The 27,545-nt window shown below is 41.1% G+C and overlaps 1 protein-coding gene across 2 annotated transcripts in view; it reads left to right on the forward strand.

The window, feature by feature from the left end:
- Positions 1-27,545, forward strand: part of LOC111864121 (dual specificity protein phosphatase Mpk3) — a 113,588-nt gene that overhangs the window by 81,978 nt on the left and 4,065 nt on the right. Inside the window, exons 2-5 of one of the 2 annotated variants that reach the window (XM_023851152.2) lie at positions 3,871-4,022; positions 12,007-12,210; positions 20,830-20,965; positions 27,087-27,326. In XM_023851152.2, coding sequence (XP_023706920.1) covers positions 3,871-4,022; positions 12,007-12,210; positions 20,830-20,965; positions 27,087-27,326 — 732 coding nt within the window. The remainder of the gene's footprint in view (positions 1-3,870; positions 4,023-12,006; positions 12,211-20,829; positions 20,966-27,086; positions 27,327-27,545) is intronic. The other variant, XM_033751331.1, reaches the window with a different exon arrangement.

The raw sequence follows: 27,545 nt of genomic DNA on the forward strand, positions 1-27,545 counted from the left end.
CGGTGTTGGCCGAGTCCGGTACACAAATTCAAAGTGCTACAGCCTTGTAATATGTAATTCTAGTTCACATCTACAGTAAAGAGCAACAGTGTTGGTGAAGTGTGTGTTTTAAGTGTTCTCTCTCTCCTTGTGTGAGCAAGGCCCAGAAGTCGCCCTGAGACAGAATCTTGTCCTACCGTTTGAGCAGCCGAAACCCCAAACGCCCGCCCATCTGCATCCGCCCCCTTTATTTACTCCGCTCCAAATTCGTGGATTTCATCCTAGTCCACTGGCGCCCATACAAATTCAAATTCAGAGTAATCCCACACCCTACCCTGAACCAGACGACAACAAGGAACCGGCGGATGAAAGTGGAGACCAACGTAAGGGCACTAAGAGGACAGTTATAAGTGGCGACCAACTTGTGGGGTTTGAAGCCTCACTGAGTGGGTCAGTTATAGAACTGCGTAACAGTATCGCCAGGAGAGCTCAATGCAAACGTAACGAGAGAAGGTGTTTTCAAACCGATAATTTGTAACGAGAGTTTACCTGAAACTATTATTGTTGCTGGGCATGTAATAATGTTTTCAATGTCAAGAAGTCTGAGTGCAACGTTCATGAATATTTGTGAGCTTTCCCTGATGGGAGGGCACAGACTGATCACACTGAACATTTTCTTATGGTTGAATATGTTAGGGATAGACTGTCTGTAAGTAAACGTGATGGTTTGTTGCAGCTTGCTTCCTGCTGTTTGCTTGCTTGACTTACTCTTCCACCCTAAAAATAGAGGCAGTATGTTTCGGTAAACTTCTTTCAGTCTACACGGTGATATATGCCAGAAGATAATACAGTCACTGCTATGAGAGCCTGAAACCCAAAAATGGGAAAGTCGTATTAAGTATGTTTTTGAAGCACTTCCTATTTCCGATTGTTGCAGTGACCTACTGCCGTACCCACCTTCTTATTACTGACAAGTCATTAGGCCGAAACTTCTGAGAATGGAAGGGGAATATGAAGTCATATCCAGAGATTTCTCTACGGACTGCAGTACGCGATTTCTTTGATGAATATTGAGACGAAAATGACCTTCGATAAAATTTAGTAGGACGCAATTTTCGTGGAAAACGCAGTTAAAATTGAATGCAGTGCGGTATCACAGTATGTGTTTCCCATATTTAAATTTTCCGCGAATTCTGTGCGTCGAAAATTTTATCGGGGGATATACAGGGTGTAAATGTTACAACGCTGTGGTAGATAAATGGGTTCAATCTGATCAGATTTTGTTAGTACACCCATGTCCGGAAACGCTTTGTTTACTCGCTGTGGTCTCTGAAATGTGAAGGAGGACCCCCTTGCCTCTTACCTCTGCGGCTTTTTTTTTTATTGCAAGTGGGGTGGGACTAAGTCCCTTGTACTGCGGCCACTTCTGGGCTATTGTACCAGCCCCAGATGATAGTTGAGGGTGATTGTGGAGCAATTGGTGGAATCAAGATTGGCAGGGGAAACCGAAGTACTCGGAGAAAACCTGCCCCAGTGCCACTTTGTCCACCACAAATCCCACTTGACTAGACCCCGGGATCGAACCCGGGCCGCCGCGATGGGAAGCCAGCGACTAAGCGACTAACCGCATGAGGTATGGCGTGGCCCTTACAAGGGACTTAGTCCCACCCCGCTAGAAATAAAGAAAACAACATATTTATTTACACTGTATACACGCGAACGTTAATCCACAATCGTGTGGTGAAGCCCACAGGCGCAAATATCGGGGCATTCTATACTATATACGTGTATATATCCCCCAAGGGAACACTGAAAATCAGTAACTAGATTGAAGTAGTAAGCCTAAATGAAAATATGACTAAAGAATATAGAGTGATTTCTTGGAAATAACTTCTTCCCGATGGATGACAGCCGTGACATGATTTTAGGATCCTTGACCTCCCGACTGCGTGTGATGTAACAAGTCCCAACATGACCCGAAGAATGTAATATTGTTGTCAGATCTTCCTATCATCTCCAGACGTCGGAAATTTGCAGTCGCAAGTTCAGGGTCATGAAGTCCATCTGTTTTACGAGCAAGGGCACGTCATGTCTTCTGTAAGCAACTTTACGGAAGAACTGTCCTATGTAAGTTATGTTTGGCATGTTAATACTTGCAAGTGTGTTAAAAATAGATTCAAGTAACTTCCAAATGATGACATATTGATTACGTCACTAACTGGTGATGCACCTTGGTTCATGGAGTACACCAATGCTCGCGTTTAAAACGACTGGCAGTGCGCATTTCCAACACGGGACAGTTTAAATGACATCTAAAAGTTTGTGACGATGATATAATAATACAGTTATTGTGTTTCTGGACTATATTTCTGTCGTCATCTTCAGGTAAAAACCTACTGAGTTGGACCCAGTCGATAATGCTAGTCCCTGTCTCCGGACATCAGCAAGTCAAAGTCAATGTCAAAGTTACTTTACGGCTGGCGGTTTACCGCCAGTCAATTCATCTTGGCGTCGAGCCATGCTTCTGTAAATTTATACCAGATTGGATGGATCTGTAGCGATCTGCGTTGGTTTACCTTCAAAGGGCCCAAGTATTTGTGGTTATAGATGGTAGAACAAAAAAGAAAGAGGCCGGTCACAGTAGCCGCGCGGTCTAAGACATGAACTGTCTTCTCTCGCTCGGGCGCTGGGATCGTGGGTTCAAATCCCACTCAAGGCATGGATATTTGGTGTGTGTATACGTTTATTCTGTGTGTTGTGCGGTGTTTAGGTAGAGGACTTGCGACGGGCTCATAATTCGTCAAAGGAGCCTTACCGTCTGAAAAATTATTACGAAACTGAATAAGAGGCCAGGGTCCTGAATGGGCTGGAGGGTAAAGGTAAAAGGTTAAGTTGTCCCTGTGCTTAACTAATTAATCACTACACCATGAAGGCGTATGAGGGAGTGCATGTATAGATCCACATTTTCTTGACCTCGGCCCCGGCCGCTGTACCTCCGGAGAAAGAGCCTCCGGTACCCATTGGATAGGAGGTTGGGTGGACCCCAGAGCCGGTCGGGACGACGTGGAGAAGTGAAAATTCTTGACCCTACCGGGACTCGAACTCCGACCTCTTGGTTGTCCAGTCCGTAGCCAGTCGTTATATCGACTACGCTATCCCGGCTCACGAATGGGCTGGTAAGAGCCATTGAAAAGAGAAGAAGAAAAAGTGAGAGGTGACATGCCATTGCGCAGCAAATATAGAGATTGTTTGAGCATCCATTTGCATGCCAGTGTGCAACCCACATTACTCATCTGTTTTGGTGTTGTCTGTTGCCCCAGTTTCATCGGACCATACAATGTTGCGGGCACGGTTCCTGTTTCCTTCATCAGGTGGTAGAATGAAACAACGTTGGTCCAGAGTTGGCCAGATTTCCACCGCGGCTGCCCGGGTTCGATCTAAGGTCACGTCTTATGGGATTTGTGGTGGACGAAGTGACACTGGCACAAGGCTTCTCTGAGTACATCGGTTCCCTCGGCCAAATTCTCATTCCACCGACTGCTCCACATTCAACATCATCTATAGGCCAAATAGTGGCCAACGTACCAAGTGCACCCAGTCTCACCCCACCCCCAAGAAATAAAATAATCTTTGGTCCAAGTTTTGAGACTAGCTCTATGAAGGGGCCCAACAGGGTAGGATTCCTTGCTTAATTCTGTGACCTGTCGAAGGTGACAAAACTAGGGCTTGAGACTGCCAAGGGCCACGTTTCTTAAACGTGGTTTTGAAAGAATTGTCTTTGATTTTCAGAATATCAGTCAAGAAGAATTGTTTATACACCATCAGAGACCCCGAGGCTCGAATTTCTCATATCAGAAGATTAAAAAGTTGTTTTATTTTGATGTTTTGCAGGCGGATTCTGTTCATTTCGGTCTTGCTATCCGGAATGGTGCGAGAGCTGTACGGAGTTAATGGTGTCAGACGCCGATCCTGGCTCCATGGAAGTTGTTCCCTTGATGGGTCTCCGCAGCCTTCGGATATCAGCGACTTCTCAGCTTCCCGAGGTGGGTTAGTATTGTTACGAACAGTGTTTACCCACTGTTGACCACGATTCTAAACAGATCTGTCCATAAGGTTCACACTGGATGTTCATTTCTGTTGGACCCAGCCGAAATGTACGCACTGACATGCTGTTGATGTAAATGTGATCGGGCACACAGTTCTTGATCTGATTCATCAGAGAACTTTCTCTCAGCCTTGTAGCCCCTGTAATTTGTCTAACAGGACGCTGAGGAGAATATTTGGACCGAAGAGAGATGAACTTGCACTCTTCTTCAAGTATAATTAGAATGACCAAGTCAAGGAGGATGAGGAGGGCAGGGCATGTAGCACGAATGGGTGAAAAAAGGAATGCATATAGGATATTCGTGGGAAAGCCAGAAGGAAAGAGACCACTGGGAAGACCAAGACGTAGGCTGGTTGTTAGTATTAAAATGGAACTTAGAAATATAAAGTGAGAAGGTATGGATTAGTTTGATCTGGCTCAGGATAGGGACCAGTGGAGGGCTCTTGTGAACACGGCAATGCATCTTCGGGTTCCATAAAATGCTGGGAATTTTTTGAGTGGCTGCGTGACTGGCGGCTTCTCAAGAAGGGCTCAGCCCCATGAGTGAGTGAGTGTTGGTGTCTGTGTTTGTATGTATATATATATACAGGGTGTCCCAGGAGGAATGTGCCAAACTTCGGGAGGGTGTTCCTTATGTTAAAGTATGCCGATATAACCCAAAACACCTTTGTCCAAAGGTTACGGAGGTAATGGCCCGAGAAAAATGTGGTCTTCTGGCGGGTCCACGCACTATACCTGTCAGCTGAGACGTCTTATCTATGTTTGTCCTTGAGTGTGGTGATTCACACTAGCCGTTAGCTCCCTTCAGTATACGTTGCGGCCGCGTTTTGAATGGATGGTAGGTTAATTGTGCGGTGTTGCTGAAATTCCTTTTGTGTTTTCAAACGTGGAATATTGTGATATGCATTTTGTATATGGATTTTGCGGTGGCAATGCACGTGCTGCTGTTGAAGAATACCAAAGGCGTTTTCCCGATCGAAGTATTACATGTCGAAGTGTATTCACGCGAATTCACCAGACATTGCGTGATACTGGTTCTCTTCCGANTCCACATGAGATAATGGTAACGAAATTCCAAAAGAGATTTTCCGTGAATGTATGTTTAGTACAGTTATGTAGTTGGCTTATACCAGAATGCGCAGTCAGCGATGTTACGTCAGCGCTTGCCAGTCATGTGTCATGTATAGTGCTTGGAAACCTAAGGACAATTATGACATGGCGAGCGAGTATTTTGTACTTAAATTTTATGGCTTCATGTCACTCACAAGTTAGTTTGATGTTACGTACATTATTAACATTACAGAAACCACATATTCCTGCCAGTTTTAATATGTATTTTGTAATCAACAAGTGTAAACCGGTCAAAGTTTCACACTTCTCTGGCCATTATCTCCGTAACCCTTCAACTTTGGACATAGGTGTTTTGGTTTATATCGGCGTACTTTAACATAAGGAAGTTTGGCACATTCGTCCTGGGACACCTTGTATATTTATTAAGTATATAAAATGGTTAAAAATAGGGTAAAACTGTCTCTGTGCTTAATTAATGAAGCGGCATACCTTGAAGATGTATGGTGGAATGAAGGTATAGCTCCACTATTCCTGACTTCAGTGCCCATCCGATAGGAGGCTGGGAGGGTCCCAGAATCGGCCTGGATGCTGTGGAGTATAAAAAAACATCTGTTGCCTATGCTGGGAATTGAACCTTGGCCGTCTAGCACGTAACACATCACTGTACTGAGTTATCCCGGCTCCTATGTGTTGTATGTGGATAGATACTACCAAAATTTAGCACCCAGTGGACTGAATGATTAATGAGAGGTCAGTTTGAAACGCATGGCAACCCATTGTGGTTTTTGGTATTTTGGTTCTAGTCCTTCATATGTGCTGCTCTGAGAAATACATCATACTTCTGTGTCATGTATACCTTGTTTGGAATTGACAGATATTTGATCTGATTCTCAGGACAGCTTAATTCAAAACGTATCAGTTACAGGACCTTGAGCAATACAATGTAGAGGAATTTGTGTACAACAAGTGTTGAAAACTTGACACACATACATATATTATATTCCCCGGAACTGAAGTTAGTCACAAATGACTGTAGGATGTGGAACAAGGTATAAAAACTGACAAAAAATACATGTGTAGTACAACTGAAGCTTTCACGTCACACACTCATGGAGCTGAGCCCTTCTTGAGAAGCCGCCAACTGTGCAGCTACTGAAGAATTTCCCAGCATTTTATGGAACCCGGAGGTTCATTACTGTGTTCACAACAGCCCTCCACTGGTCTGTATCCCGAGCCAAACCAATCCAATCCATACCATCCCATCCTATCTCTCTAAGATCCATTTTAATGTTGTCCACCTACTTACGCCTTGGTCTTCCCAGTGGTCTCTTTCCTTCTGGCTTCCCACCAATATCCTATATGCATTCCCCATTCGTTCTACATGCCCTGCCCATCTTATCCTCCTTGACTTTATCATTCTAACGATACTTGGAGAAGAGTATAAGTTGAAACTTTCACATAAAAAATGAAAATATAAATTATAAAATACGTATACAGAGGGTTCACATAAGGTATGCTGTTTATAGAAACCTTTGAGTTAGACTGTGAATGAATTTTAGATAACAGGAATTCTTCAACAGAATAGCGGGGTATGTATTTAAGTATCTTTTTAGTGTTACTTTAAATTGTGTCCCCATTCATAAGACTTCTAAGATTTTGATGCCGGAATAGTACGAGATGGTATTGGAAATTTCCCGGACTGATATTGTTGCAACTGCCTCGTTGAAAGAAGATGAGAGGGAAGCCCAAGACCACACTTCCAAAAGCCTATTGCATCAGTCTGCCACGTGACACTGCGCTGTGAACAAGCATTGATTTTACTCGAGTGCTTTTTCGACTTCGTGTTTCGTTTTGTCTGCGATGGATGGCAAAATCGAGCATCTTGTCTGCATCAGGTTTTGCATGAAGCTCGGTAAATCCGCTACCGAAACCCTGGAAATATTTCGTGAAGCTTTTGGAGAACATTCCTTAAGCCGGACAGTGGTTTTTTTGAATGGTATTCACGGTTCAAGGCCGGTGGAGTATCAGTTGAAGATGAACGCTCGGAGCGCAAAGACACCAGAAAAACGACAAGAAATCGTGAAAATATCCGAGAACTCATTCACGAAGACCGTCGCCGAATAATCCATGAGCTCTCAGACACCGTTGGGATCAGTTTTGGAGTCTGCCAGGAGGTCTTAACAGAAAATTTAACATGCGCCGCATTGCTCCTTCATCACGACAACGCGCCCGCCCACACGTCTCTGAAAACCAGTCTGTGACTAACAACAACATGGCTATTGTTCCCCATACTCCCTACTCGCCTGACTTAGCCAAGTGTGATTTCGTTTTGCTTCCCAAATGAAAATGAAACTGAAGGGACGACATTTTGAAGCAGGGTCTGACATCCAAAGGGAACCACAAGCGAGACTCAACAACATTAAGGAAAATCACTTCCACGGTGCTTTTGAAGCGTGGAAGAAACGATGGCATCGCTCTGTACGTTCCAAAGGAGACTGTTAGCGATAGCACTGTAGTAAGTGTGCTTAAGAGTGACTGTAACAAAAGTGCTGATAGATCCAATCATCCGAACTAGAACCCGTCATTATTGTCACGCATACCACCCTACACGTGACAATATTTAAGGAAGGTGTATAAACCAGTAATTGAACTGCAGGTTTTGCGTAATCAGGTGTAATCAAGAACTGAGAAAGTTATTGTCACGTGATAGAGTGATTATAGAAAGGGTTTGGATTGGTAATTGGATTTATTGAACACTTACAGATCGTAACTACAAATAACTATACCGCTGTCACTAATTCACACAATCTGCAGTTTACTACTGCACGTACTAAGTCTTCTCAGTCTGCTGTATCTTCACCAGCCGTTGCCTGGTGACGGATTTCAACCACGTCTTCCGTTCTCACGTTTTACGGGCTAGCGACTGTCTCACGACTAACTCATTGTCAAAGTCAAAGTCAGAATTACTTTACGACTAGCGGTTTACCGCCAATCAGTTTATCTTGGCCTCAAGGCCCATGAGACCCACGACCAGAGATTTTTTTTTTCCACACTCTGAACTCTTGCGGTATTGGTCCTTATGTAATATCCTTTCTGACGAGAAGATGGGTTTGTCTGTTATGAATATGCTTGGCCTTTCTTCAAGTGTATATTTCGCACATATAGCATTTTATTGAAAAATTCTTGCTTTTGCACTGCGCACAAGCCCTCTGTCACTACAGGCTTTGCAGAGCAGATCATGCCTATCTTGCATACCTTATGCTACAACGGCAGCATGGTCACTTGAACGGTCGTAAGCTTGATCACCTTCAAGTTTAAACCTCTTATAACCATGTGTAACTCATTGTTAGAGTCGAAATTACGTTATGACCAACGATCAGACGGCCGGTCTGTCTTGGAATAAAGCACCCATCTGGGGTCAGATATCTGTCAGATATTTGCAGGCTTGTTGATGTGGGGCGCTCTCTCTGACGAGAGGACAGTAACTCATGGCTCCAGCTGCCCTGCTTTTAACATCTTGGCATGGACCGCACAGAAAACACCATTCCTCTGTTGCGTTATCCAGTTGTTGCCATACAACCATACAACTGTTAAGCCGAGGGCACACCAACGAAATTGGGAACCGCAACGCAACCGCGATTTCCTAGAATTGTTATCAGCCTGAGCTGAACACATGTTACTGAATGGAGCAGCGCAAATTGAGGAAACGGCAACGCAACTCGCGGAAAGACAGAAAATCAATTTCCACGCAACGCAGCATGCCAGTCATCTCACAATTGCGTTACCGCGTGGTTTCCCAGTGTCAGCTGTTCTATAACGCGCGTCTGTGATTCATTTGTTTGTTAAGATGGCACGAAAGGTTGATGAAGCTGCTAATTTTGTTTTTGTGCAGTTAATTGAGCAAGAGCCTGGTCTGTTTGACAAACGCCACCCTGACTCTGCTAGGCAGGACAAAATAGATTTGGCCTGGGAAAGAATTTCACATGAGACTATGAGACTAAGGAGTTTGAATGGCCGCGCCATAGCTGAATCGGTTAGTCGCCGGCTTCCCACCGCGGCGGCCCGGGTTCGATCCCGGGTATGGTCAAGTGGGATTTATGTTGAACAATGTGGCTCTGGGGCAGGTTTTCTCCGAGTACTTCGGTTTCCCCTGTCAATTTTCATTCCACCAATTGCTCCACAATCACCCTCACCCATCATCTGGGGCTGGTACAATAGGCCAGAAGTGGCCGCAGTACAAGGGACTTAGTCTCACCCCATTAGCAATAAAAAAAAGGAGTCTGGATCCCTCTTTCGAAACAATATAAGCGCCTCATTTTAAACTGTCACGGGAGAACGGATGCACCCAATGTTTTCTTTTCCTACTATTGTATTTAAGCATACTGTTGCATTAATACATCATTTATTTCACATATATTTCCGTCTTAAATGCAGCTTATTACATAGTCTCCCTTCTTTCACATTACATGTTTCGACTATATATTGCCATCATCAGGTGTCTTCTATCTTGCTAAAACAGTTGCACTGTATGTCAGAATTTCCTGGTTAAAATAAATGTATCTTAATTACATAAAACAAATTCATTAACATCCCAATAATTTCCTTATGGTCGTCGTCCTCTCTTCTCACGCCGTCTCAACCGGTCTCAACTACCGCCATATTATGGCAGGATCAGTATTATTATCTCACACCCCAGAAGGTAAATGCACGAAATTAAGAAATGCAATCATGCAATGCATCGGACGAACATACCCACTCATGATGATGTGAGCAACTAATCAAGTGTAAGTTTCCTCAACGTGCGCCTGCTAATCTGGAATCCAGTTGCCTGCTTGGAATCGGCGACGTTTCTCAGGAATTTGCGGTTGTGTTACGGTCACCAGTTTCCTTGGTGTGCCCTCAGCCTTACGCAGCAACGGGTCTACATGGCACAGTATGAAGAACCATGGTCGTAGCAGATAGTAAAAGATGGTGGAGTGACTGGAGCACGTAACTAGAATAGCTGAAATGAGAATAGTTTAGAACATTTTTGAAAGTAATTCAGAAGGCAGAAGGAAACTGGAAATTCGCAGAGTGAGATAATTGGGAGATACAGAGAATGATTTATGAGAGCTGAATTTTAAGAGATTGTGGCAAAGAAAAAAATTGGAACCTGTCGTAAAAGAAACCAGTGTTCGTAGAGGACTATAAAGCGAAGGAGTAAATAAGTAATAAAATAAGAAGAATTTAAAGGTGTACTGCTATTTATGGTAGATACATTTTGAAATATGGAACCCTTAATTATAAATTTTGAAATTTCTTGTTACGCAGTCTTCTCCAGCTTGGGTCCAAAAGTCCTCCTCAGCATCCGGTTCTAAAACACCCCCAGTCTTTACTTCTTTTGGCATATTTTGGACTTCATCCATCGTCTGGTATGTAAAAGACAAAAGACCACGACGTTTCGGAGACTGGATCTGTCTCCGTCTTCAGGTGGTTAGGGTAGCTCTTTCTAACGGGCCCAACTGAGTAGGTTTATCCTTCCCTACCCACCTGAAGACGGAGACAGATCCAGTCTCCGAAACATCGTGGTCTTTTGTCTTTTACGTACATACCAGACGATGGATGAAGTCCAAAATAAGCCAAAAGAAGTACAGTATACACCATCCTCGGAATCCTTTCAAGTCTACCCCCAGTCTTCATTCTTCCCTTACTGCAAGAGACCAAATTTGACACTTATACAGAACAACGAGCAGAATTAGAGCTTTGTGTTTTTTAATCTAAATGTTTATAGATGTCAGATGGGTAGACAGAAGGTTCTGAACTGAATGATAGGAAGGATTACATGAGTTTAATCTCTTATGCAGTGCTTAATAAATTTAGTGATCTGAACGTAGTACCCATTTGCTTGGAATACCACCAAAAAACTTTTCCCAGTCTCCTCTATCAGCTCTGCAATCCAGTTAATTTCTTGAAGAATGCCGTCTTCTGGGATGTGGCGCCGTGTAGATATTGTGTAAACCGACGTTTTGGAGGAACGTATCGCCTCAATATTCAGGGTATAGAAATCCGGATTTTTATACCCTGAAGATGGAGGCGATAAGTCCCCCCGAACCGTCGGTTTACACAGGATCTACACGGCACCACATCCCATAAGACGGCATTCTTCATAGTCACCGCCGTGAAAATCTCAAATTTTACACAGGTAATGCCTACATTTTCCGACACATGCACGTGTATATATCACATAAATTGCTTTGCGTAATTGGCTGTCTGCTCTTAACAATGAAACGGTAAATTTGTCCATGTGCTTAACAAATTAAGCACTAAGCCATGAAGGTGTATGGGGGGAAGGGTGTAAAGATCCTTACCAGTGCTAAATGAAATTGAAGACGGCTGACAAACTGAAATATGCCTGTTAATGAATTTAAAAGAATTTGTTGTGATAGCGTAAAGATTAGTATCATCGAATAATCTCAAATTTGACTATTGGGCATGAATTTTGTGAAGACCCATTTAATGTCACTAAAAAGATGTAAAACTATCCCTGTAACAGGCCGTAGAGGGCCATAGGATTGTGAGACGTTGAGGCTCCCACATTTTCTAGACAATCGGCTCGCAGATGACGGTGAGTTTAAGTAAAGCTATCCCGGTAACAGGCCGTGGAGGCCCATAGGGTTGTGAGACGTCTCACAACCCTATGGGCGGGCCTCTATGGCCTCTGAAGAGGGATAGCTTTACCTTTTTGTATTTCACAAAATGTGGAGCTTACCAAGATCTGAGGCAAAAATATTTTTATTATTTTGTATGAACAACTTCCCAGTTCCCCCTTTTGTCACTAGGAGGACTGTATTTGCTACTTAATTATATTTCAGAGGCAGCAGCAGCGTCATCTTGGCTCTTCCTGCTCATCCGCTGCCACGAGCAGCACCGATTCTAGTGACTCTGATGATCGGTGCGATTCGTCATTGGGCTTGGAAGAGGACAGAGACTTTCCAGTCTTGATATTACCTCATCTTTTTCTTGGAAATGCAGCTACATCTGAGGACAGCGAGGCTCTAAGCCGACACAGTATAGAGGTAAGTGCATTTGCTTTGTATGGTAGAAAGGTGTAAGGCAAAGATATCCCTGTAACAGGCCGTGGAGGCCCATAGGGTTGTGAGACGTCGAGGCTCCCACATTTTCTAGACAATCGACTCCTAGATGGCGGTAATGTTGTCAGCCTTATGCGCCGGCTGGCTGCCCCCCCCCCACTCATTTCTGTTAGAGACTGAGTGGACCCCAGGGCCATAGTGCTGCTGGAAGGATTAGTTAAATTGAAAAAAATCCACATCATCGGGACTCGAACCCGCAACCTTTCTGCTTGTAGCATAGTGCCTCAACCAGCTATGCTACCACAAGTCAAACTAATGACCATATGGCAGGTTTGATTGAATTAAGTACAGTAGAACTTGGTTATAACGTCATCAAAGGGACCTAAAAATAGTGTCGTTATAAACGAATGTCGTTGTAACCGAAATGGGCACTTCCACAGTAGCCTTATGTTAGTCACGTAAAAATCACGTTAAAATGTTGCATTTTTTAGTGAAATACGTAGTTAAGTACAGACTAACGTAACATTAACGTGGAATTGCCCAAATGTGTAATATCAAAGACATATTACAGCGCTTTTCACTGACAATACACACCGCACTAATACTGTATATTAAAGGTAGGCCTACTCACCAAATTACAGTAGATTACATCAATTGTTGTGCCTTACTGTACCTAGATACGAGTACAGTAATCAGTTATCTTCATCTGTTTCCTGTTACTTGCCCAATACACACTTTATAAATTACGTTCAATGTCCATATCAGAGAAATTCAGGAATGAAAATGACGTTACATACGAGGTTGATGCATTTGTGCATGTCGTACTAAGCAAGGTATAAAAACAGTTGCTTTATGAGGAATTAGTTCGTACCATTGAATATTTGACGCAATAGACAAGGTGTCGCAGAAACCGATGTTGCTATAACCAAGTTTTACTGGATTAGCCATCAGATTGAAAACTGTTTCAAATCAATGGGATATGATATGGATGAGTTTAACTTCCGTCTAAAATAAGGGTTGTAACGGACCTTATGGACGAAGATGGAATTTGTCCAGGTTCCTGATGACTTCATGTGAGATCCTTTGGGATGGTTGAAATGGCATTGCAACAGGGTTTCTCCAGGTTTCTTCGGCAATTTCTTCCAAAAGTAATTTCAGAATTGCCTATTTGATACCGTCCGCTGATTCATGCTGAATTGTCCCAATACAGAAAAGAGCCCTTGATTTTTATTATTTTGTTTTCCATCAAATCAATTTGATGTACAGATATACAATATTGTCATGTGTTAGTGACTAGATGCAGGGTTTGGATTGGTAATTGGATTTATCGGACACTTATAACTAGTCATCATTCCTCCATTTAATGCGATCTAGAGCTTTCTCCTTCAAATGACAGTATCCTCTTCTGTCCCCAAGGTCATCCAGCATCTTCTTACGTCTTCTTCCTCGTCTTCTTGTCACTTCTATCCGCCCATCTATCTTTCCTTCGATAGCTTCTTTTAGAAGGCAGTTTCTGCGTAAAACATGACCAATCCAATTAGCCTTCCGTTTTCTTATTTCATGTAGGATATTCCTCTGCTCACTGACTCTAATTAACACTTCTTCATTTCTCACATAATCGGTCCAACTGATCTTCTCCATTCTTCTCCAACACCACATTTCGAAACTTTCCAGATGTTTCTGATCTACTGCCCTAAGTGTCCATGTTTCAGCCCCATACAGAGCTATGCTCCAAATGTAGCATTTCACTAGTTTCTTCCTCAAATTTAAGTCCAATTTGCTGGTAAAAAGATTCTTCTTCTTGCTAAATGCAGCTTTTGCCATGGCAATCCTGGATTTAATTTCACTAGTACACCTTCCATCATCTGTTAACAAGCTACCCAAATATTTAAAACATTTCACATTCTCCAGTTGTTTTTGGTCTATCTTTATTGTGACTGGGGTTGGTTGTCTCGAAATTTTCATTACTTTTGTTTTTTCCACATTCATTTCCATGCCATAGCACCTTCCAATTTCAATTAGTCTATCAATCATGCCCCGTAGCACAGTTTCTTCCTTAGCCATTAACACAAGGTCATCTGCATATTTCACAGTTTGAATAATTTGCCCTCCTACTTTGAAGTCTCCGAGCCCATCCAGAGCTTCCTTGGTAAGGCATTCGCTGTACAAGTTGATATAACTAGTAACCACAAATAATTAATTAGAACACTATTGCTGATCTACACAGTTAGCAAGTCACTAATCTGTAGTCTGCTAGTTCTCACTGGGCGTCGCTAGGTTACGGCTGCTGAGGATGGAGATTCTTCTGCTTCCTTTCTCACATCCTCACTGGATGGCGGCAGCTCGTGACATCACTAGCCATTCTTGTATACTCTGGCTCTCTTGGCCGTCTGGCACCACTTCCAACACCCTCTCTGTTGCTGTGGTACTTGTGAGCGAGCCATTGCTTAGTAATGGCTCTATTACCTAGCAATGGACTTCTCTTGATAAACTATTCTGTCATGTCGCATTCTGTTAAAAGTTCTTAGCATTTTTCTAACTTAATTGTTCTTTTCTCTGCATTGGCCGATGTTTACACCTCTTGTGGTGTATGATAGCCCTGATGAGGCAGCACATTATCACATCTTTGGTCTTGATTTCTTATATGGTTAGTCATAAATCAAGGAGGACATTTAGTGTTTAAAATGTCTTCTATAACAGATTTCATCATTATCTGTTAAACGTTTTTGGACAGGAAATGAGAATGGATTGGTGGGTTTGACATGTGAGTGTATGAAGCACAGAAGGACCGTGACATGTCTTTGCAGTGTTCCACTCTGACATGTTTTCATTGCCTGACAGCGCGTGCGGTACAAACCGCGCACTGACCTTCCGTTTGCCCAAATCCTCGGTCAAAATTTGATGCACAGTACTTTCTGGTATTCCCAAAAGATCCTCGATGAGTCTTGCAGAAACACATCTGTCTGATGCAAGGATTTCAGTCACTTTTTTTTCGCATTTTCTTCAGTGCGACTTGTTCTCGGCTTTGGTGCACGTGGAGCGTCTTCATTGTCCTCCCTGCCTTCACGAAATACAGCATACCATCGAAGAATGTTCGAGCGACTCAAACATTCACTACCGTATACACTTTTCATCATTTCCTACGCTTCTCCGGCTGTTTTGCCTAACTTCAAACATAATTTGATGTTGGCTCTCTGTTCAACCGCCATTTTCCGACGAGAGTCAGAACAGTACTGTTACATTCAAGGTCAGAACACATGATGCAGCGATACTTGCGCTTTGCAATAATAGAGAGCCACAGCTGAAACGTCAAGAATCTTAACGCCACAACTCGCTAACAGATGACATTGCAGGGCAAAAAAAAAAAAAAGTCCTAACGGATCCTGGACACACCGTGTATATGGGACATCTGGGATTCAAATTGGCGTTAGGTTACCAGCTATACCGACTGAGGGTTTTCGTGGTTCTCAATCCCTCTAGGCAAATTCCAGGATCCTGTCCCAAGTCAGACCATGATTGCATCGTTCTCAATCCTTTACAATCTATTATCCACCAATCATCCTACCATTCAACACTATAACGTGTTATGACAATAAAGTTCGCGTACTCAGAAATGTTACACGCCTCATTGCTAAATATCACTGTGGGCGCCTTCAAAATACTCCCCTTGGGTAGCTATGTACTGATACCGGCGCCTAGTCCACCCTTCAAAACAAATGTGGAACTCCTTTTGTGGACTGGCCTTTAGAGTTGCCGTCGTATTACTCCTGATGTCATCATGTCATCAAAATGCCTTCTCTTCAATATTTCCTTTATCTTCATGAACAGAAAGAAAGTATTGGGGGCTAGATCTGGTGTATAGGGAGGGTGTTCCAGCACAGTTATTTGTGTACTAGCTAAAAGCTCCCTCACAGACAGTGCTCTAGTTCAAGCTCCGACAGTCTCGAGACGGCACACCAAAACACTCATACAATAATAGATGCCACTCAGAAAGAGACTTCCATAGAGCAACAACAGCACAGCTGGGAAACGATGATATGCGAACGTCATCAAACCACATTCAGATTTCCATCCGCTGCTGCCACGGCAAGCACACGGTGGAGAGTTCGCGAACTTTATTGTCAGTCCTTATCCTGAGCTACTGAACGTATTCAAAAATAAACTTAAATAAAGATGAAATTCGTGTTGGAGCGTGAAAAATCAAATCACTGCTACACATGCTGCTATTTGTACCGTTCTGGTGCTTTTAATTAAGAATACAAATGGGGAGCGAACGTGTAAACCACACGCATTCTTATTTTCAGCGCTAGCTGAAGCAGAATGGACAGCTTCATGCCCCAACTGCCTTATGCCAAGGAAGAGGGCCTCCAGTACTCATTGAACTTCCCGACATGTAACATAATACTGTGTAGTGATCTACTAGTTAATTATTTTTCTTCATTCCAAACGTTATCGGCCGTCAAGTTTGCTGAGTCATCTACAAAATTTGCATGCGCTTAGCGGCCGGCAATTTCCCGGTAGCGGTGAAGCGCGGAGCCGTGAAGACGTCAGTAGCTTTAAAAGCTTCCATGTATTCATTCATTCATCAGTAATCTGTCAGACGACACATCCACAGTCTCTTCCAAAACAGTTCCTCCACTTAATGCGATCTAGAGCATTCTCCTTCAAATGAGAATATCCTCTTCTGACCCCAAGGTCATCCAGCATCTTCTTACGTCTTCTTCCTCGTCTTCTGGTCACTTCTATTCGCCCCTCTATCTTTCCTTCAATAACTTCTTTTAGGAGGCAGTTACTGCGTAAGATATGACCAATCCAATTAGCCTTCTGTTTTCTTATTTCGTGTAGGATATTCCTCTTCTCACCGACTCTAAATAACACTTCTTCATTTCTCACATAATCGGTCCAACTTATCTTCTCCATCCTTCTCCAACACCACATTTCGAAGCTTTCCAGGTGTTTCTGATCTACTGCCCTATGTGTTCAAGTTTCAGCCCCATACAACGCCATGCTCCAAATGTAGCATTTTACTAGTTTCTTTCTCAAATTTAAGTCCAATTTGCTGGTAAAAAGATTCTTCTTCTTGCTAAATGCAGCTTTTGCCACGGCAATCCTAGATTTAATTTCACAAGTACACCTTCCATCATCTGTTAACAAGCAACCCAAATATTTAAAACATTTCACATTCTCCAGTTGTTTTTGGTCTATCTTTATTGTGACTGGGGTTGGTTGTCTCGAAATTTTCATTACTTTTGTTTTCTCCACATTCATTTCCATGCCATAGCACCTTCCAATTTCGATTAGTCTATCAATCATGCCCTGTAGCACAGTTTCTTCCTTNCTTCTGCCAGTCTATAAAGCAAGCACACAGTTCTTCATCTATCTTCTAAGTTCGTTCTGCTATAATTCTCATCATCCCAATTGCATCCCTCGTTCCTTTTCCTCTTCTAAATCCAAACTGATCCTCTCCAAGTATATCCTCTATTTTCCTTTCAGTTCTTCTTTTAAGTATCTTTGCTGTATGTGCAATAAGGCTTATTGTGCAATGGTCGCTGCATCTTGTAGCTTTTGTCTTTTTCTTTAAGGCAATCATTGTCACTTCTGTAAAGTCCTTGGGCCACTCCCCAGTTTCATATATGGTGTTTATTAGTTTTGTCAGTGTTTTCAAACCACCTTCTCTCAGTAACTTAAGCACATCTCCAGATATATCATCATCTCCTGCAGCCTTTCCATTCCTCATGTCCTTGATAGCTTTTTCCACTTCACTGTGTAAAATATATGGTCCTTTCTCATCTGTATCTACTTCTTCTTCCGGTTCCACTTCCAAGGTTTCTGGCCGATTAGGTTGATCATATAGTTCTGTAATATAATTCTCCCAAATTTTCAGCACTTGCCTCTGATCTACTCTTCTATTTCCCTGGGAGTCTTGGATGCCAATATCTTGAATTCCATGGTTCTCTTTCCATCCTAGTTCTTTTGTCTTCATGTACATCAAATCATCCTTTGAAATTCTATAATCTCATTACATATCTTCTCAAGATATTCCTTTTTGGCCTTGTCCGTGGCTCTTTTCAACTCTTCCATATATATGAGGTTAGATATGCCCCGTAGCCAGTTAGGACACCGTGGAGAAGGAAAATCCCAGTCTCTACCAAGAATTTAACCCTGATTCCCTGCTCATCCAGCCTTGTCATTATGCTTACTGAGCTATCCCAGCTCCTCTCTGTTGTACTACCATCTTCATTAACAGCTTGGACACTCAAGCTTACTGGAATGAATAAAATAATTTTAGCTTTGTTTTGTTGCAGTTTCTATTAAACGTACTGTTTTACTGTTGTGTAGTTCAGCTGCCAGCATAATCAAAAAATATTTAGATTTTTATTTTATGCTGAATTTATCATAGCATGAAGTTAATTTTATAGCGCTTATATGAAAACCAGACATTTTTTCTATGTTCTTTGTGTGAAAACGCGTGTAAAATTCAAACCTCAAACAAAATGCACATGTGTTTTGGAAGCATATGCCAAATAATGCCAGCAGCCTGCATCTCTATCACGAGAATATTTTCATACAACCTCTTTGTATTATGATATTCAGGACATTCCACTTACTTGTGTCCCATTAGTGAGTATAACTAGAAGTTGTCACAGTCTGTCATATTCAGGGGTGTGCTAGCATCATCCACCAGTTTTGCTAGCATGCATGGGGAGAAGAGGAATGCATATAGGGTTCTGCTGGGAAAGCCTGAAGGAAAGACATTACTTGAAAGACCTAGACTTAGATCGGAGGATAATATTGCGATAGATCTTAGGATGGTATGGACTGGATTGATGTGGCTGAGGACAGGGTCCAGTAGAGGGCTCTTGTGAAGACGGTAATGAACCTTTGGGTTCCATAAAATATTGAGAAGTTCTTGAGTAGCTGCACCACTGGTGGCCTTTCAAGAAGAGCTTAGTTCCATGGAGCTTGTTTAGTTCATCACTTCATTAATGATGCACATATGTACACGCACGCACACATATTTTTTGTATTTCTAGAAAGTACAAGACTAATATATTGGCATTTAACAACTGAACATGTAAATTTATAGTTACAATTTTGGCAGTACGCCCCTGTCTGTATTAACAAAATGCCATATTTTGAGACACCTGCTGTATTATTGCATGTTAACAGTTGCCATAAATGCGTGAAATATGTCAGTGGGATTTTAGTTATTCGTTTTGTAAAGATGTCTGTCCTGAAGAAGAGTACTGGCCTTTGAGATATGATGCCCTGTAGTTCTGTGACAGAATTTTACCAGTATTTTGGAGGAATCTTCTATCTCCATCTTCAGAGTGAAAGAATAAACCAAGAAAGTAGCCTGCAATAGTAAGTGACAAGCAGAGCTCGTTTGGCTTACTCCCGAACCTTGAACATGGAAACAATGTGTTCTTTCCAAGTTTACATAAATTACCAGACTGTGTGACACATATCTCAGAAGACTGCACTCTTTTTACACACATACATGCATACATATGAGGAAGAGTCATTAATTAAGTCACAACGGGATATAAAATGTAAAATACATGATATTCGAACCTGCAAAAACATTTATTTCTTGGCACATCCTCCACCAACACTGATGCACCTGTCCCATTGCTTTACAAATGCATCAAAACCCGCAGCATAGAAGTCTTCTGACTTTTGCACCTCTGTTTCAACCTCTTCGTCATCAGCAAAATGTTTGTCAACCCAGTTATGAGTGACTTTACATGACAAACACTTTCCACCTTAAACAGGAAGCAGTTCTTTATGAATATTCTTTGCATTGAGTCCTTTTGCCCCCTCCCAAAAAAAATACATACAAACACAACAGGCTGCTGCTCTTCGGTAATATACTCCTCAAGCACGGTCACCATTTTCACTGCTGAAATGAGCCTCTGAACATCCGCATGCACATCTTCTATCTAGACTGTCATGAAGCTGGACTGTGCTGCTACCTAGTTGTACACACGGAAAACTGGTTATATCCATTACAGCTATTTTATTTCTGTTTGCGACCTATTTACTGACTCTCCCTACATACATATTACATCCCTTGGATCCATAGTTAGTCAAAATTATGGGTAGATGTAGGATAAGCAATAAAAAAACAATACATACGTACATGTACAGCAACACTGAAACTTTCATGTGAAAAAATGATGTAAAATGAAAGAGTTCTGGAAGAACTTTCCTTTCATGTGACAGGTACAACAAGAAAGGGGAGGTGGGGCTGTACACATACAGAAGAACAGGGTGCAACCATTCGGCTTTCAGGAATTAAGGGGGGATACACAGACATACAGACAGCAAGTGATCTCATAAGTCTCCTTTCATTTTTTAAATAAGGAAAGTAGGTCTATGAAAGATAAAATATTCACACAGGGTTCATATAAGGCATTCAAATGCATCCACACATATACAGTAATATTATTCCCTTATGATAATTATACAGATCTTTAAGAAAATTATGAAAACCACAAGTCTCATGACTGCATGATAGGAATAAACTATTAAATTTCATTTGGTTCTGTCGACTATACTGTTAATTGTGTGTATATTGATGTAAAGTTGTTGTTTTTGCAGTACATCCTGAATGTAACAGCAGATCTGCCAAATGTGTTCGAAGACTCTGGGTCCATCAAATATATGAAAATACCAATTGCAGACCACTGGAAAGAAAACTTAGCCAGTTTCTTTCCAAAAGCCATAGAATTTATAGGTAAGCTCTTTTTATACTATGGTAATATTTGAGTTGGTTAGAAGTAATTTGAAAATTATTTTTAGAAGGTTTCAAGAATGCCCCCTTTTACAGTGAGAATGTGTTGCAGAAGGTTTAATGACAGTGTTGTGTTACAGTTCAAAATATTGTGTGTGCTCTTCCAATGTCTGATGTAATGGAAAAGAAATTGTAAGCATAATGTTTTGTATGTAAATTTTCTCTTCATTCATTCATTCATTCATTCACCTTCATCTTTAATGCAACTTAAATATGTTCACAATGTCTCTTTAATTTAAAGGAGCATTAAGATCACATCAGTTGCCACATATTTCGGCCTTATTTGGCCATCTTCAAGCAACTTTTCGGTTTTTGAAACCTTTGAACTGCACTAGATCTCAGGTCAATATATTTCCATGCCATTGCATTATCGTTATTCACACTAAAATGTGTTTCTTTGAGAATGAGACTCGCTCTCCGTTCTATGTTATTTTCATTTTGCGATGTCCATATTTCTATAATGTATATGTTCATTGTCTATGGAAAGCTATATCATTATTATATGAATTTGCTATTTGTATATGTCTGTATGTTATTTTCTTAGGTACTTAAGTGCCCCCCTTATGTATATTTTCACTAGTTGGGCGTGTCCCTTGTATGGCTATTCAGTGTGATTGTTTCCACTTATATATCTTTTCTGGGGGTGTCTGTGCTGCTAAGTGTCATGTAGTTTTCTCTTCACATTCAGGCATATTACTATGTTTCCTGCATCTTGTTTTGTTCATGCTGCAGTTTCTTGCGTGACTGGATATCGGAGGTACATATTCCTACGGAATGTTGGGCCTCAAATCCAAATTAGTACTTCCACTAAGGGGCGAGGGCTCTTGTGAACACAGTAATGAACCTTCAGGTTCCATAAAATGCTGAGAAGTTCTTGAGTAGCTGCACAATTGGCAGCTTCTCAAGAAGAGCTCAATTCCATCAAGTTAGTTAGTTAGTTAGTTAGTTAGTTAGTTAGTTAGTTAGTTAGTTTGTTTGTTTTAGTCAGTCGGAGACTTTTCAGCTCCTTATGTGTGCCATAGTGCAAAGGTTAATCCTTCAAACAGATGTGTTTCTGTGGAAAATGTCTGCAGATGCATTGATATTTTTATCAGATCTTTTCTTTAACTGATATTATGAAATATGTTAGTAACCCTTGTAATAATATTAAAGTTTTTTGTTCATACCCATAATGTTATTTATGTTATTTAGTTTTTGGTATTATGTGTGCTGTGTATTTTCCCTGTCTTCTTTGTCCATGTCTGTTCACATTTCCTGATGAATTTCCTTTCATCAGTTCTTGTAAATGGCTTTCATCTGTTCCCAGGCACTTTAATAAATGAACTGAGTTAAGTAATTATTGTAAACCAGAAATTGCCTTTGAATCTTATCACGTTAGTTTTCTTGGTTGAAATTCTTAGATTATACATTTTACTGATGCTGTATAAATGAAATCTGTAACTTGTCCTTTCTTGTATGAAAATGTTATCATTCAGAAAGGTTAATACATTGATCTTGTTTTCTTAGTCATTTCTGTCTTCTATCTTTTCTTATGTGTCAAAATATTTTTTTTGTGAGTCATCTCTCTCTCCTGAACATCTCATTATTTAGGTTTGCGTGAAATTGTTAGCAAGTAACGTGAAACAGTCTGCCATCATGGGCAGAGTTTGACTTGTTGCTCCGACTGTACTTGTCAGTGTGACTCTGGTGATCTGAATGGAGCAGGTGGTGTAGTGCCCTCTTTCCAGGCTGTACACAGTGGGGGGGTGAGAGATGCGATTCTAGGAGATCAATAAAGTGGGCTGTGGCCTCCATTCGCCTACACTCTCAGTCACTCCTCTGTCCCCTCTTGTCCTTTCCTCCCCTATAGTTGCTTCCCCCTCCACATTCTACCGTTTCCTAGTTTCCCCTCTCCCATTTCATTTCCCTTCTCAGTGTCAGTATAGTTTCAGTTTTCAGAAAATAAAATTTCAGGCTTTTAATTTTAGTATAAAGTTACGGTTTTTTTTACATTCATTTGAATGGGATATGATGCCATTATAGTCTGGTAAAACCTTACCAGCATTTCATTGGTTATTTTTGCCTCCTTCAGGTTTGAAGAGTAAGCCAAGCAAGCAGTAAGACAGAATAACCTCTTCTTGCTCTCTTTTTATTGACTTAAAAGTTTGAACTTGAAGTTGGAGGCAATATATTCCTCTGAAACATCATCACTTTTCTGCCAAACTGTATAGCTTCGCAACCCACAAGTACTTGTCATTAGTGACTGACATGAAGACCTCAAAACTCGTTACATTTATTGCATTGATGATATCAACATTAATGCCCTTTTGACCCAGTTCCTTTTATGGTATGCTGTCCTGAAAATTAGTTTGTATCACACTACGCTGATCACATGAAGGAGCAAGTCCATTTGTGGGGGTGGATTGGTAGTTCCATTGTACCTTTGTTTAGCCTTATTGAATGCCATTACTTTAGCATTCTGTGTTTCCTGCTAATAGAGCAAGTAAATGTTGTATGTATTTAGTAACCTTTACCCCCCTAGATTAGGAATATATGATTTCTCATCACCCATTAATCCACCCAGATCCACCCATAGTCATTCTTGATGGACACCGGACTGAGAATCAATACTCTGCAGTGATTCAGTAACTATTCATTCATGAGAACTGAGCTGCAGTGAATGTCTTTTTGTGTTTATGTATGTGTTTTACTCAAACAATGAATGGGGAAATGCATGAATCATTGGGAACATGAATAAAGATGACAAAGGAACAGATATGTTGCAAGTCTTAACATTGTGTATTTGAAACTGCAGTGTGGATTTATAATCTATGGTACTCACAGCTGTTGTTATGAAGAGTGCTGTCTTCTGGCATGTGATGTCACGCACTCTGGTAGAAATATTATGTTTTTGGACATTATCCATCGTCCTGTTTATATTTCAAAGAGTTAGGGAGTAGCTCTATCGATAGAGCCCAACAGAGTAGTTTTTACCTGAAGATGGAGACAGAATGCAGTTTTCGAAATGTTGTGTTTTGAAATATAAACAGGACGGTGTTTTATATGAGAACAGGACAATGGATAATGTCCAAAAATATAATATTTGTACTCATATACCATCATCACTAACTTTTATATCTTATTTACTCTGGTAGAAGTTTTCCAACATTTCAGGGGAATATACCGCCTCCATCCTGAGGGTTTAAGTATAAGCTGAGTCAAGCAAGCAGTCACTCTGCTTATTGCTTCCTTGACTTTCTGCTTGGTCATGAAGATGGAGGTAGCACATTCTGCAGAAATACTGGTTGACTTCCACCAGACTTTACAACTTACGTATTCGAGAAGATATGAGTCCAGTACTCTTTAAATTTTAATGGTTGGAGGAGCAAGTACCTTTTCAAGGTAGAACACTTATTTTGAATGAATACAATTTATATTGTTTGTGTAAAATTCTTTGAGGCCCTGTTATATTTTGAACAGGCAAACTTACAGAGGGGCCCTCTGTGTTCAGTGATATCTGTAATATGCTGGTTTGGGTTCCCATCATGTTGTGAAAACTGTAGCCTCGAAGGTGTTTTAGACATAGTCTAGCCCTGTTTTGTAGTATTAATCCTTTACAATATGCTGCATGGAAATTTTATAGGAAATGTAATCTTTCTGGCAGGTCTTCAAATTTAGGAGGGAGTCTGTTTGATATAAAAAAAAAAGGTTTATGCAGTTCTGTAAAATCGAGTCTCTTCCAGTGAACTGCAACTCCATTTCATGAAATTAAATTATAAATACTCATAATATTATGGATAGTTAAATAATTATGTATAATTGTGGCAGAGTATGACATTAGTGTATTTACATGCAGGACCAGGGCAAAACATGGGGCATTAAGAATAAGATATGAACATATATACCTGTCTTTGATTAGTTAAAAGTAAAGGTGTCCCTGTTCTTAATTTATTAAGTACCACACCATGAAGATGTATGAGTGAGTGGAGATATAGCTGCACTATTCTTGACCTTGGCACTAGATGGAGGTGAGTGTTCAGCCTCTCGCACCAGCCGGTTTTCCCCTGGTGAAAGAGCCATTGTGTAGGAGGCTGGTTGGGCCCCAGAGTAAGCCTGGAAGTCTTTGATTAGTTACAGTACATGAAAGAGGGAAATTTAATTTTGACCTACTTTCATGATTGTTTTGTTAGGGGGTGACTAGCATTGCATTAAGTGGTCAGTTGAAATGTACTGAAATGCAGATATCTAAAAGTGACAATGGTAAATAAGTGGGGAATTGTGTGTGCATTATAACAGTTATGGCATGTGTGTTCAGTTGTTTTATTGTCAATGAAAGCTGTAAACTTAGGAAAGTATATTGACACATAAGATGTGTGTTTCATTTTCATCCACAATCTTTGTTTGAGACTTTACAGTTACAGGCTAGTTACACCAAAGTTACATGCATAGTTGCATGTACTTCTTTATGTAAAGTGTTTGTTATTGTTGGGTAATTTTAAAAATGCTCACAAAACTTATTTACTGGTTCATGTGAAGTTTCATAGAACTCACATAGTGATGAACAAATGAAGGATGTGCTTTCCAGTTATGTAAAGGTGCTTCAGAATGATGTTTATGATGTATGAAACAAAGGGCAAAGAAAATGTGAAATTTCTTATGATTAGTTGCTTAAAACACTTTGATTTTCCACAGAACTGAACTCAGAAGGGTTTGAATGTCCGTGAAACATTTTCAATTCCTGTCAGTTAAGAACAGAAATTGAGAGAATTTAGAATGAAGGCATGAACATTGCATATACCGTTGTTTGAGTTGTAATGTCAAGGAGGTGAAGGTGGCCTGAAATACACACACATCTCACACTGCACATCTCACACCACAGACCACACACTTCACACTTCACACCTCACACACAGAGTTTCTATTCGAAGAATTTGAAGACCAAAGCATATGTGAGCATGTAACATTGAAATGGGTTTGAAGTATTTAGGTTATGGTGATGTAAGGTGGCTTACGCTTACATAAAGTGAATGCCCAGCATCCTGTTTCTCTTGTGGCAGTGGTGCACATTTGCGATCCACAATACCATATAGTAAGCAAGTACTGATATTACTAAACAGTATGTATGTCTGTGTTCAAGAAATATGACTAGAGCACTGCTCCAAGATTCTGATTTTATATCCAGAATTGTTGTTAGAATTATCAATATTTGTTTACCAAACTACATGGCATCAATGTGCAGAAGCCTGTTTTCTTTAAGTAATAACTGACATGAAAACATTAGTATTTATCCTTTTTCACATGAGTAGATTTTATTCTGTGCTCCAAGACCAGAGTTCTAGGCTACAGATTCAGAGGTTTGGGTTTGATTCCTGGCCCTACCAGATTTTCTGAGAAGTAGTGGGTCTGGAACAGGGTACACTCAGCCTTGAGAGGATAATTGAGGAGCTATTTCAAGGAAATAGCTGCTCTGGCCTAGAAAACCGAAATTAACGGCCGTGGGTATTCGTTGCGACACCCCCAATCTGCTAAAGTTGGCACTAACTTCGCCGACAAGCGGCAGTCGCTCAGTCGGTATAGTTCACTTGCGGACTAAAAGCACGGAGTTTATAACATTTGAGGATGTAGGTTGGGAGGATATTATTGAAATGGACCTTAGAGAGATAGTTTGGGATGGTATTCATTGGATTCATCTGGTTGGGGATAAGGACCAAAGGAAGGGTGGGCTCTTGTGAACACAGTAGTGAACATTTGGGTTTTGTAGAATGTTGAGAGAAATTCTTGAGTAGCGGAGCAACTGGCAGTTTCTCAAGAAGGACTCAGCTCCGTGGAATTGGTTGGTTAGTTAGCAATTGAGGCACTAAGTTTTCAACAGAATGCTCTGTTTTTAGCCTGATACTAACATAGTGCTTTTTCTTTCTGGAAAAACGGTAGCAACACTTGCAAAGCAAAGCACTTTTAACCCCATTTTTAGCCCTCTTTCCTTGCTTGCAGAAATTAGGTACTGGTGCTGTACCACCAGAAAGAAACCACTGCTAACATGAAGTTAGCTTTGCTGTACTTACTTTTAACTGTTCTCATGTTACAGATGAGGCACGCAGCAATGAGAAGGGTGTTCTGGTGCACTGTCTTGCAGGAGTATCTCGCTCAGTCACTGTAACAGTAGCCTACCTCATGTACAAACTTTCCCTAAGTCTGAATGATGCATTCAACATGGTCCGTGCACGCAAGTCCAACATAGCACCCAACTTCCATTTCATGCAACAGCTACATAATTTTGAATGTGAGCTGACCAGATCACCAAAGGCTGCACCGAATCCTACTCAAGGTATGTTGTCCACGCATGTGGTATTCTCTTCAGCTTTACATAAGGCCACATTTCTATACTAGTGAATCCCATTCATGTTAGCTGTTCGATACCTTTGTATGTCAAACTAAGTTTGAAGCTTTGTGACAGGTGGGAACGGTATTACTGACCCTTAATGCAGAGACCTAAAGTTTTGCGTGGTGGTAATAATAATAATAATAATAATAATACTAATAAGAG

This window comes from Cryptotermes secundus, unplaced genomic scaffold (assembly GCF_002891405.2).
Source record: "Cryptotermes secundus unplaced genomic scaffold, Csec_1.0 scaffold1000, whole genome shotgun sequence".
Classification (NCBI taxonomy): domain Eukaryota; kingdom Metazoa; phylum Arthropoda; class Insecta; order Blattodea; family Kalotermitidae; genus Cryptotermes; species Cryptotermes secundus.